Source organism: Xiphias gladius, chromosome 12, assembly GCF_016859285.1.
Source record: "Xiphias gladius isolate SHS-SW01 ecotype Sanya breed wild chromosome 12, ASM1685928v1, whole genome shotgun sequence".
In the NCBI taxonomy this organism is placed as follows: domain Eukaryota; kingdom Metazoa; phylum Chordata; class Actinopteri; order Istiophoriformes; family Xiphiidae; genus Xiphias; species Xiphias gladius.
Genome location: NC_053411.1, coordinates 19,035,957 through 19,049,185, shown reverse-complemented (window position 1 = coordinate 19,049,185; position 13,229 = coordinate 19,035,957). Strand labels below are relative to the sequence as shown.

General features: G+C 43.2%; 1 protein-coding gene across 1 annotated transcript; it reads left to right on the top strand.

The window, feature by feature from the left end:
* The first annotated feature begins 2,304 nt into the window (after positions 1-2,304).
* On the top strand, positions 2,305-10,195 carry LOC120797746 (Fc receptor-like protein 5). The gene is made up of 7 exons (XM_040141594.1): positions 2,305-2,447; positions 4,989-5,137; positions 6,303-6,545; positions 7,329-7,616; positions 8,515-8,754; positions 9,583-9,714; positions 10,083-10,195. Exons 1-7 carry the CDS (start codon positions 2,305-2,307, stop codon positions 10,193-10,195), a joined length of 1,308 nt encoding a protein of 435 aa, XP_039997528.1.
* The last annotated feature ends 3,034 nt before the right edge of the window (positions 10,196-13,229 follow it).

Sequence of the window (13,229 nt, the reverse complement as noted above, 5' to 3'; positions counted from 1 at the left end):
GCACTGCTGAAAGCTAAACTTTGCCACTCAGTACCCAAGCGCGTTCGTAACCCTGTTTTTAAAAACGGCTGTAACGCTTCCTTCTCGGGCTCTGGCAGTTAGTTTGGTGACACGTAAAAGCCGACAAGGCGAGAGTTTTACGTCGGTGTTGGACTCGCAGTGCGAGGCTGTGACCATTTCCCGGAAGCCGTACGTACTAGTGCAGATACCAAGCTCCGAAAAGATCCGTGTTGCTTCCCGGAGTCTTCTTGTTGCAGTGTGAGGGAGCTATTCCATTGAAAGAAGGGGTCAGTGACTAACATGGGCTTTGGAAAGTGCTGAAGAGTGAGAGCACATCCATGAACGTGAGAATTTAAACTTAGACAGAAAAAGACTTTCAGGAGAGCAAACGCAGCTGCATGAAGCAGCTTCTGTAAAGCTTCGAGTTTGAGGTACTGAAACGCGACAAGACAAAACAGGATGTGAGCTCGGTCTTTTTACCTTCGCGTCTCTGCTCAGATTCACACCATCCGATAACAGCAAACATCCAAGAGCATGACACAAGATGAAAACATGCATAAAATGTGTGTTAATCAATGAAAACTACAACTAAGGCAAACGAAGAATCTGTTTTTCTACTCTACTGTTTGCTGTACTCACATGACCCCCCCTCCCCCTCCCTGTGGTTTAACAGCATGTTCTTGCCTCAAGACGGTCAGTGTGAAACCTCAACCTGCAGACACCATGAAGGCAACTCTGCTTTTCCTCTGTAAGTAGAGAAAACTTCTGCAACTCATTAAGAATCACAATTATCATCAGAAACACTGCAGTCCAAGTCAAACCCACAGTTAATAATATTATAATGATAAATAACAACATGAATAGAGATGTGTTTTAATTTAAAGGCGGTAGATTCTTCCAAGGGAATCGGGTCAAAAATGTGCTGAATTGTTAAATTGTGAAGTTCTATTATGAACAACCATTCGTGTGTGTGATTCAGACAGCGTGAATGTGCGCGCTCTGTTTTCACAGTGACTGTGTCAGTGATGCTGATCTGCCAGACGTCTGCCCTCGGCCGCGGTGAGTTTCCCGCCTCATGTATGAGCGTGACTGCTTCGGAACGAGTTCCTTTTAGAAGTGGAGATTGTAATCATTAGTTCATGTGTTGGGACTTTGCTGTGGATGTAAAAATCTACGGACTTAGAACGTACTTCGTCGTTAATTTGCGGGACTTGTGCAGATAACCAGTGTAACACGAATGACATTCATCCGCTACTTATTTATGACAGGAAACGTGCGAGAGAGATGCAGCAAAGGTCCCCAGCCACCCCCACCGCCCACTGAGCGCTGGGGGCGGCTGGATCGAATCCGGTTCGCATCAGTGAGGCTCTACTGAGCCGGAGCAGGGTCGTTACACACGGCCGTGGCGCAAACCATCATCAGCAGCGAGGTCTCTGTCGTCGGTAATTAACGTCAGAAAGGCGATCGATTCATTTATAGCTCTCACGTCAAAACAGACAGGCCGGATCAATGAAGACAAAAATGAACAGCGGAATAAAGAGAAAAGAAGAACGATAAGATCGATCAGACAAAGGTTTGTAAATTAGCCTTTGACACAGACGACTGTTCAAACCACACAAAAAAAAAAAACTCTGCACAAACTCTCTCACCACACATTCTTCTTTTAAACGTTCCACATATCAAACATTCGATCGATTGGTTGATGTCATTAGTTTGAATCAAAATGTCGACCTGATGTCGGCGCTGGACAAAAGCTCGGAGGATCACCAGCGTCGTCACAGTCTGGACCAAAGTGGTGGACCGACTCAGAGCCCTGCCGCTAGAATGACTACAAACTACAATAACTAGGTTTTTTTACATTGCTCTCCTCATACACTTCAGAACGGCGTCATCACAAAGCTGTTTTACATCCACGTGGGTCTAAATCTCGGGACCTGTTCAAAGTTCGACTCATGTTTCTACAGTGAGATTTTTTTTTTTTTAGAAGGCCTGAAGTAATGCAGTGATGCCCTAGAGAAGCTGAGAAGGGTTTAACCGAGTAAATCTATGACTTTTAAAGACACTTTCAATATCACATAGAATTAACAGCTGTTTCACCACATCAACAAAAACCAGCAAGGATGGTAAGACCTAGAGTTATTTACCAAGTGCTTGGATTTACTGATATTTTCATCACAGTACTGTCTGTGCTCCCGAGCTGCTTTTAAGAATAATTCCTAATCATATCGTCAGTTAATCATGAAAAACGACCTGGACCTGGACAAACATCATAAAACGGTTAATGAAGGGATTAACCAAGCAACAATGGCCTATTTCTCTCTTCCTCTCTCAGCCTCTGTGACGGTCGCTCCCAACAGGTCTCAGTATTTCGAGTACGAGCAGGTCTCCGTGAGCTGTGAGCACCGCGGCACCGGCGAATGGACGGTGTGGAGAGTCACAACAAAAGGGTCAGTTTACAACCAAAACACCAAAAACACCACAGCACTTTTACTGCATCAACAAATCCAATAAACTTTCCATTCCTGACCATCATTGTCCGAATCATCCATCGGTTTTTAGGTCTGTGTGCTTCCTTCCAGGAGGCTCTTGGTTTAAGCTTCATAGAAACCAACTCGGTGCACATTCATAATTCTTCACGGGCAACATTTAGTCTCCTTTATTGCTCTCTGACGTTCATGCAGTTAGGAGGAGGGAACGTTTGAAAAATTACAAAGCGAGTGATGAATGATAATTCATCCTAATCTATAAAACCAAATAAACTGTTCACAATACAGGAGCTCGAGTCGCAAGTTTTCACTGAACTTCCAGACAATCCGCAAAAAAAAAAAGAAAATTATGAATGAATGTCGCTTCCATGTGAATATTAGAAGAAGAGGATGCAACGAGACGAGGTCGTTAGAAGAGCTGCAGTCAGAGCTCAGACGATGGAGAACATGATGGAATCTGATGTTTCTGCTGGTTTCATGTTAATGTGAGGAAGGTTCCAGCCTCCTCACGGCTCCTCTCTTCGTGCTTCATCTACGTCAGCGTTTGGTCGCTACGTCTGTTTCCATTGTGCTGTGTTGAATTGGCTTTTTATCGATACGCCAACTTCTCCAACTCAGACAAGCGTAAAAACATTTTTGCAATATTTTGTCTCAGGTTTTTTTATGTGCAAATGTCCATAGAAACAGGTGGATGAAAATGTACCACAGGATATGACGCTCTCTACTCTAATCATTACATTTGAAAGAGGAATTATTAATATCTGATCTGATTGTTCAAACCACAGCCGGAGGAGGATTGAGACTCATTCTGGCCAGATGTTGAAGAAGTTTGAAAGCATCTGTATGGGTGACGATAAAACGTCTGTCTCGCTCGTAGTTCGTACAAATGAATCGTTAGATTATGGTTGGTTGTTACTGTTGTCACCTACCCTGAGATTTACATGTGGCCGAGGAAACAAAGACCAACAGAGACGCAGATCTGTAAAAGTGTAAGAGAAAGACTGAAATCTCATCTGCATTTTATCTGGGTACAAGAGACTTGAAATGACAAGTGGAAACGGGGCCTCAGTCTCCCCTTTGGCCGCTGAGCCAACGTTAGGTAACATTGTATTGCAAGGTCTGACAGAACAAGCTGACCCTGATTAAAGTGACAGAAATGTAAATCCAAGTTGCCGGTAAATTAAGCTGATCGGCTGCCTGCCAGAATAAATGTGGATGCAGCTGATAAAATCTAAAAGAAATGAGAAGGCTGCTGGCAGCTCTGATCCTGCCCTGGATTTTATGGGGGACAGCAGCAGGGACAACACACATTTTGTGTTTTACGGGGTTACTGTCGCTTGGCGCGCTCCGGTTTTAAACCCCGCTCGCTGGTGGGTTCTCGGCACTCAACTGAGATCAAGAGTGGCCGGACAAGAACGTCGATATTGAGCAAATGCGCAAAACCCTAATTTAAGTTCAACGACGAGTTTGAAAAGGTCTAGCTTTCCACAGTATCTGCACGTGTTGACTCTGGGTAAGGTCGAGGAAAATTATGTTTACAGTCAATGCGGCTCTGTGAGGGGATGAGAACTCCGGTCTCCCGCACGAAACACTAACTTTGTACAGAGGACACGCTGCTTCCTGAGTTGGCACTTAACGCTGGTATTGGACTTAATCAGGAGGTGAAGAATTGTCCAATGTGGACTTAATTCTTAGGACATCGGGCTGGAGACACTGAACAACAACCAATGGTTTTGATTCTGGTTCTCATTTGTCCACTAACGCTGGGATACCAGCATAAACATTTTTTATAAATTGGAGGTTTTGAAGATGTAGAAGACCCCCAATTGCTTTTTTGTTGAGTGAATGAAGGACTACATTTATAAACTGCACTGGTGTCACTGAGCAGTGGTTGGGGTGAATGTAGGACGTACAGAGATCAGGACCACATCCAGAGTCCCGTCTGTGGTTCAGGCAACAGCAGCTCTTTGCTAGAGGTTCGGGAAAGATGGAGGTTCGGGTTCAGTGTAAATAAACAGGTTGTGTCTGATGCCGCTGTGAACTTTTTCTGTATTAAACCAGACCAGGCGCTGCGAGAGCCTAGACGAGTCACTACAGGTGGATGTTGTGCTGCAGAACAAACACGTTGTCTGTGAACATTTGACTGATACGGCCAGGATCAACGTATTTGTGACTTGTCAAATAAATAAATGAACATTTCCTCATTATGTTGAAACGTAATCTGGACAGCGTTTCCTATTATTTTCATTTGCTGTCTCAAATTAGTTGTAGAGAAACATAATTACTAGGAGACAGGATGAAGGTCAGGTGCTTGATTCTCAGACGTTTCACCAAAATCCACTGAACAAAGAACATCACAGTAAAATTTAAAAAGTGCCAAAGTGGATCAACGAGGTGACTCTATAGGTTAAATCAAAAAGCCACTGACATGTTTAACATCGAGACACACCGCCTCCTTCCACATGTGTAAATGACTGATAAACTGGGGTGATGTGTTCCCAGCTTGGAGCTGTCCCAGTGTGGGTCGGGCTGGGGCAACCGGACTTCCTCTACCTGCGACATGAAGACGGTCAAGCTGTCTACCAGTGGGGTGTACTGGTGTGAGTCAAAACACAGACACAGCAGCTACGCCGTCAACATCACCGTCACTGGTAAGACTCACAAAGCCTCACTTCAGTTTGCCCGCTAGACGAGACCGCACACACACTTCTCTTGTTCTTCCTGTTTCAGGACCAGTTCATGCAACTACTCTAACCACAGATTTGATACGAGTGTGACTCATCTCTCTCCTGATGGGTCTTTGTCACTGCTGATTATTTCAATACAAAAGAAAACAAACAGAAGCGAATCGCTGGGTTTTAAGACGAGTGGGGATTTTTGTTTTCACACAGCTACTGCAATAAAATAATACACCCAAGTAAATACAATGAATACATATTTTTTAAATAGCAACCACCTAGAGTCCAGTTTTAATTCTGGCACCTGAACTCGATTTATTCATTTGATGAAAATGTTTATTAGACGTTTTTGTCGTGCATTTTTACTTTTCACGTCTTTTAACCATTTGTTTTGTACAGTTACCACGGTAACAGCTGTTTACTTGTTGACAACCACAGCGTCCGTGTGACTCTGCTCTGCGGCAATACAACAGATCGACTCTCGTCAGTAAATCCGGTTCTCAAAGTCTGAACCGCTCTCTGCTCACCTAACATTGGCATTAGCATTAGCACAGCTACCTGTGCTCTCCACCGCAGAGCAGGCATGTTTTCTCAGTTTGTCTCTGCGGATTGTAGACGATTTGCGTCCATAAGTCTGGTTCTTCAGACACAATCTCCCTTCAGACATTCACAGTGTTGCACTCGGTCGTTCACATGAAAAATGACAGAGTCAGATGTGTGTAGAAAGAAAAATGAGCGGAGGGGAAGTTCAAAACCCCGCCTGCTTTCACTTTCTCTCTCACCTGGACCATTACTGCATTAAGACGTTGTGTTAAAGTTACGGTAAGTTACAGAAATCTTCAGATGCAGCCCACCAAGTTCCAACATTGGAAAGCTGTGAACGGAGGGATTTCCGATGATATTTGACGATCTAACCAGAACTTCGTTTGAGGCATACTGACGCCTTGACGGTGCAACAGCTCCCTATAGACCACAACCTTCTGCGCAATCAAGAGACAGCACATGTACATTTCCTTCAAAGAAGCCTCTGTCATTTTCCTGGTTTCGTTGTTCCGATTACATTTTTCCTCTCTCATTCTGCAGCCACTGATCAAACTCCCTAGTTGTAGGCGTGAAAGCGTCTCCCATCTTTCTCCAGATAAACCAGTGATCCTGCAGAGTCCCGTCCTCCCTGTGATGGAGCGAGGTGACGTCACTCTGCGCTGTACAGCAAAGACATCCTCCGACCTCCCAGCTGACTTCTATAAAAACGACATCTTGATTTGGTCTGAGCGTCCAGGTCACGTGACCATACACAATTTTTCCAAGTCTAACGAAGGTGCCTACAAATGTCGGATCAGAGGCCTTGGGGAGTCCCCAACCAGCTGGCTGCTGATGACAGGTAAAGAAGTACTAGAAGTAGTAAAATTAAAAAAAAAGAGCTGAACTTTGATCCAGTGCAGCGGTTCCCAAAAGTGGGATGTCTTGAGAGCGGGCAAAGGGTGCGGCAAGATTTTTCATAGCGTTCTTCATGAAATGTGCATTTTTAATAAAGTGCATTCAAAAACATTATATTAACTGTTTTTTCAAAGATATCAGAAGAGAAGAAAAGGGCAACAAATATTGAATCTCAATATTAAAACTCAGAAAAATAATGATGGCCAGAGACGCGATGGTCTGAGCCGACTGGATCTGAGCCCACAGGCCAAAACTAAAATCATACCAAACACTCAGGTTTTGCCTGCTTGTGAAAGCGATATCCATCATTTTTCGCACTAAAGTACCTTTTTGCTTTGTCTGTCCTTGTACACCTCAAATATAAGCTCAATATCATTTTGACCAAAGTAAAAGAAATACATTTAACATATTGGTGTATTTAATTGTACTCAGCTTATTTCTAGTTACATATTTATCTTCTAATCCGCAGAGCACCTGTTGGCTTTTTATTATCTGAGTGATTGAGAACGGGCCTATATTAAATCTTAAGTCATTAAAACTAGTAATTATCTGTGGACATATATGCATGTTATACTGGGGGTCGGGTGGTTTGGGTTGCCATTCCAAAAAATGTTCTTTGAATGGGTATTGTGGTCCAATAAACTGATCTAATGGACGTTAGAGGAACCGAAGCTGAACACACTTTGCCTCCGGCTTCAGAACTCAAGGAGAGTCTGTCTCTCCACAGACGATTCCGACCCGGCGTCTCTCACGGTGTCTCCTGACTCGTCTCAGCTGATTGAATACGATAATCTGTCTCTGAACTGCGGTGACAACAGCAGCTTTCACGGTTGGCGCATCAAAAGGTTCACAACTTTTAGAGGCGAGCTGTCCGGCTGCGGCGAGGCATGGGGGACTCCTACTTCCTTTGGCTGCGTCCTCCGAACAGCCAAGCAGCCTGACAGCGCCGTTTACTGGTGCGAGTCGCCTGCCAGGCAGCGGAGCAACTCTGTCAACATCACTGTGTACGGTAGGAGCAATCGAGGAACCAAACTGATTTAGAACAAGAGAATAGTTAAGAAAGAGTCTCAGCTTTTTGGTTAAACTTTTATAGTCCTGAAAATGTATGACAATGGACGGGTTTTTCTTTGGCGAGCTGGAACGTGGTTAACACAGATTAAGCCATATATTGAAATCATAGTGTTGTAACCGTTAAAGAACAAATGAACAATAAACAGTTTTTTTGTTATTTCAGCAGTATTTCTAAGTGTAGATTGTTATATTTCCAGATCGTTTTATCTTACACACTGTAACTTCCAACAGACCGACACCCATCCGACCCAAATCAGTCAGCACAGTGACTTGCTCCTGGTCATTGTGCAAAGCTCCACTGTTTTGGTATTGTTGGGGTTCCACAGAGCCATTCAGGAGCCACAGAACTAACGGAAATGGAGGGCAGCGCGAGGCAGGCCGGCGCACCTCGTTTCCCTTGGCCGCTCCGATGCTGGCAGCAGCCTGGCAGGACGGGAACTCTCTGGTCCTGTAGGACTTCATAGCGCGTCTGTGACCAAGACGCCAACTTTATATGTCCGTGTGTGACAATTCGCCCAGTGTTCACTTGACACAGCTGCATGAACCTGCAGCTCTTTATCCAGGACTAGGTTGCAGCAGCCACTCATAAATCCTTTTCTAAATGACAACGAAAAGTCCTTCCTAAGTTCATAGTAACTTCTAGTTTGTATATTTAATCATCTTCGAGACATTTACAGAGTCAGCAAGCGCATGTAAATTCCCCTCTGAAAAAGCCTGTATCCGTGTGTTTTTTTTCATCTTAGGGCATAAATGCAACCTAAAAAAGGAGTAACATTCATCAGCCCTCAATCGGATTCACTAGCTGCACGTACTAATGCATTTGTCTCCACGTCCAGATCGAGACGTGATCCTGCAGAGTCCTGTCCTCCCCGTGATGGAGGGACGTGATGTGACTCTGCACTGTAAAGCAAGGACCGCTCCCTCCACCCTCTCGGCCGCTTTCTATAAAGATGGCTCCCTCATCGGGACCGAGACTGCAGGTCACATGACCCTCCGCCATGTTTCCCGGTCTGACGAAGGCCTCTACAAGTGTCACATCGGCAGCCGTGGAGAGTCTCCGTCCAGCTGGCTGTTTGTCAGAGGTGAGGTCTGGTGTCAATGTGACTGTCGGCAGGTTTCCTTTCCAAATTTTAAGTGAAAATTCAACAAAAATGTCAAATGTTATTTTTCTTTATTTTAAGATCAATTAGTCGGTCGACAGTAAATTACTCAGTAATTACTATGATAATCATTTAAGTCATTTTTTTTTGCCGATTCTGACAAGTTTGGACGAGTTCATTTCTTTTGAACATTACTGTTTGATTTTAACAAAAGAATAATGAGTAAAACCATAGAGTTCTCTATCGATAAACATACATAAATGTAAGTTCTCCAATCGCCTTCCTTAGTAACTGAAATAGATTGAAGCACTACAACCAAACCCGGTGGTACTGTTAAAAACAAGGACGCTTGTGAAACCAAATTTATGCACTCAGTGATGTATTTAGCTTCGTTTGCTGTGGTCGTTATTTGTTAAAAACAAACACCCTGTCATTTCCTTGATCGCTGCTGGCCATGTTAACCTATAAAACTGGTGGCGTTTCCGTATTTTCTGTGAGTGGAAATCCAACATTTGTTGTTGCCTCGTACGTTTGTCTGAAGGCAAAGTGAAGCTTTGTGTTTTTAAAAGCGGCTCCTTATGGGGGTGTATGAAAACAAACGGAGGCTGTGTGGTGTAGGACATTCGATTTGCTTTTATTTAAAATACACATTACAGTGAAGGCGACGGGTGTATCTGCTGACCTCATCTCACAGTCAAAAAAAACAGACTTTTCCTTTTTTCTATGGAGCCAAATGTTGCTGACTGTTTCTAGCGTGGATGTAAATGTACGTTTTAGACATTACCAGACCTGGTGCCTTTCTTTTTCTAGACACCCACAGCGCAGCTCCAGCCTCTGAACCAACCCTGCCGATGCTGAAAACGATCCGCTACATCGTGGTGTGCTCTCCATACTTCATCTCCACTCTCCTCCTGTTGTTTAAATGCCTACAAATTCCAAGAGGTAACGAATCTGAATCATTCACTGACCCTCCAGTATCTAAGGGAAGAGCTGCCTCCACAGCAGGGAGGTATTTTAGTCATTAACCAAAGTATCAGACGCATTCTAATGTAGACCTGATGATGGCGCTAGATGAGAAGTCAGAGGATCGGCAGAGTTATTAAGGTTCATCCTGCGGGAAACATTAACGTCTGAACCACATTTCATCATAGTCCATCCATCAGTTGTTGAGACGTTTCAGTCTGGACCAAAAAACTTCGACCTTGTTGAATCAATCAAATCAAATCAAATAAAAAACACAGTAAACTTTTTCTTCTGGTTGATTCTAAATGACATCTGATCATTTATAAAATTATTACTTAACTCTGCAGAGAGGGCCCCGCCTGTTTCCATGACAACACCCCCACCCAGCGAGGATAATGAGGGATTGGACGGACAGTATGAAGATGTCATTGCTGACGTCATCACCGAGCATCATTTTTAAGATGAACGTTCTAGTGTTTGCTTTTGAAATACTGTAAAATTTGCCCTCTGAGATGTTTCCTTCCTTTTGCAGCTGCCTTCTGATGGTTGTTTTCATCTGTCCAGTATCTACTGTGGGTGCTGGTCTTCCAGTCTACTGTCCGCCCCCCCCTTTGAATGGTCTTCCCTGGCACTGGACTAATTCTTTGTTTTGTTTTTTTGTGTAAAGTTCTGTTCACGTTCCCTTCTTTTACCCTGTATTCAATGTTTTGTCAAAGCAAAAGAAAAATCACGAGTTGTCACAGCCTGGTGAACATGGTCTTGCCTTTCTGCCTTTGTCCTCTTTGACTCTGATGGAGACGCAGTAGCGCTCCAGTCTTTACTCTCTGACGTTTGCTGTCCCAGATCTGAGCTTGTTGCTGGAAGATGCAAAGAGAACAGCTTTCTACTTGAGCGTTATAACCTTGATGGGGGGAGGATTTATTACAGGACTGTTAGATTACACCACATTAGTGTTAGCTGGGTGCTCGTAATGAACTGGATACTGGCTGTTTTCCATCCCCAGAGCCCGGCTGAGGCTAAAACTACATCGGTAAATGGAACAATCAACAGACGAGTTTTTTTTCCCCATCCATTTTACAAAATTCACCATGTATATATATATCATTTTCCAGCAGTGCCCGTCACACCGATCAGTCATCTGAGACGTCGACAGATGTAGAAATGAACTGACTCCGTCTCCTCCGGTTTAAAGTTACGTGTCTTGTTTTTCGGAGAAATTCGACTTTTCCTTCACCAAGTTTTAGAGGGAAATTTTAAGCCATTTACTTACCAATGTAGCCATACACGGTTGGCACTGAATGCAGGATCATCCAATTCTTAAGGAGAACAGGTTGTTGTTCAACACTCATAGTGCAGATCAAGAATCTTTTGAAGTTTTGCACAGTTGTTAAAAACACATACACATCAAATGACTGTAATAATCAGTTCCTAACCATGACCAGTGGTGAACCAGTCAAGATCTAATCCACTGGATTAACCAAAAACATTGCTATGTGGTTACTTTATCTTTAAACACTCAATCAGGAAAAAAAGATTATCTCCATATCACATTACCTGATTGGATCCCCGCTGTTGTCCAACAGCCTTATGAGGTATGTTTTTCAACATGTAGCAGATTCTACAGCATCTCCTGTACGTTTTTCATGTGGACCAGCAGTGAACGTGAAATTATCAGCTCTACTGTAACCAGTTGAAACTGCAATAATATATGAGTTTATTTACCTACTTCTCTGGATCCATAATGAGACATTAACCATTTAAAAAGGGAGGACATTTTTCTATGACTAATTGACTCGTGGCGTTGATGATAATTTGTGCAAAAGCAAATAAAAAAAAATTCTGAAAGATGATGAATTGTTTTGTAGACAGCATTTGCATATGAACACAAGGCAGAGAACAAGGACAATGAAGCAGATGTCTCCCGAGACATCGACCCGGTGAAGAGGAAGACCAGACTGGGCCACGCCGACATCAGCTGCCTCAGGGCCCGAGGCCTCCACGTTAAATGTGTGGCAACTAATTAAATTACCAATGATTTTGTTAATCCAATGAGCACCACTAAAACAGTCATTTAAGATAAATTGTAGGGGCCTCAAGAGCACCTGCATTCTTACCTGATCTTGAGGCCCCATCTTGTAGAGGGCCATGGAGCTAAAATCTTCACTAAAGGCCTTATGTTGTGCATTTCCCAAAATAAAATTCTGTTTGATAAAGCTACCACAAACACATAATAGTAGTACACAGAGAATGAGGGGGGGTACCTAGGGGCCCACAGCTCATTCTTATCCCAGGGCCCCCCTGTGGTGGGTTAATTCAGCCCTGTTCAAACGAATAAAACTTAAATGACCCCAGTTTTGTTTCAGTGTGATTTAATTTTACAATTGAGCACTAGTAGGTAATGAAATGAGTCAAAAATAGTTACAGCAGAGGACTATTTAGCAAAGAACAGCTGAGCAAAATCTTTCATACATGAGACCACATTACAGATAATCACCTACATACTATTTCCTCATGATGCCTGGAAACTTCAGCAGCTTGTCGATGTTTGTGCAACTACTACAAAACTACTGTGCATATCAAAAAGGCCATTGACTTTTAACACATTGTATATCCACTTACAACAAGCTGGACAAGATGGGTTTTATTGTGGGATGGAATGAGGCATCTGTATTTTCCCTCAGTTTGACTTTGGAAAGTTTCAGCAAAAAGGTTGCCACACTTCATTTTGTCAGTGGACACTGATGTTCTTCCCTTGTATGACGGATTCTGATGATCCAAAATGCCATCATGACACACGTGGACCAAGCTGGAGTCCAGGTCAGGTCATGTCCCCTCTGGATTCATGGCAGAAGTATTCCCAGATGGTGCCAAGCAGCGTGGCAAAAACGACACCACCACCGAGTCTTGCCACTATTTGCTGAGGTGGACCACTTAAAAACTGAGACTGACCTGTGAAGTTCACATAATACATATAAGCCCTACAATGTCGTTTGTCCATCAGTAGACCTCTCATTACCAAGACCTATCTATTTGTGTTTTTGTCTGATTAAATTAAGCATGGCTGCACTGAGAAAGGCAGCTGTATATTTACAGTAAAAGCGGTGCTCTGCTATAATGCATAAGGTTTCAAAGTCTGTCTATGGAAAAGGAATTTGTCTAATTGTTTTGATAGAATATACTGATTCAACCTTTAAGAATTCTGGGATGCTTATTGGGTATTGTGGCTCCAGCAGCTGCCATAGCTGTAAGTTCTCCATGTCAAGTAGGGAGCCGACTCATCAAAATGAGAAAAATGTAAATGAAAAGTAAATCTGTCAGCATGACTGACCAGCTCTTCATTCAACTTTGATGATGGAAAAATGAACCAGGCAAAACAACCAACTCAGGAAATAAACAATGATTTTACTTGATACCGAACACGAGATCATGAGATCAGATTTTAAATACATTCATAATACATAATCTATGGGCTGAATACCCATTGAGAATGACAA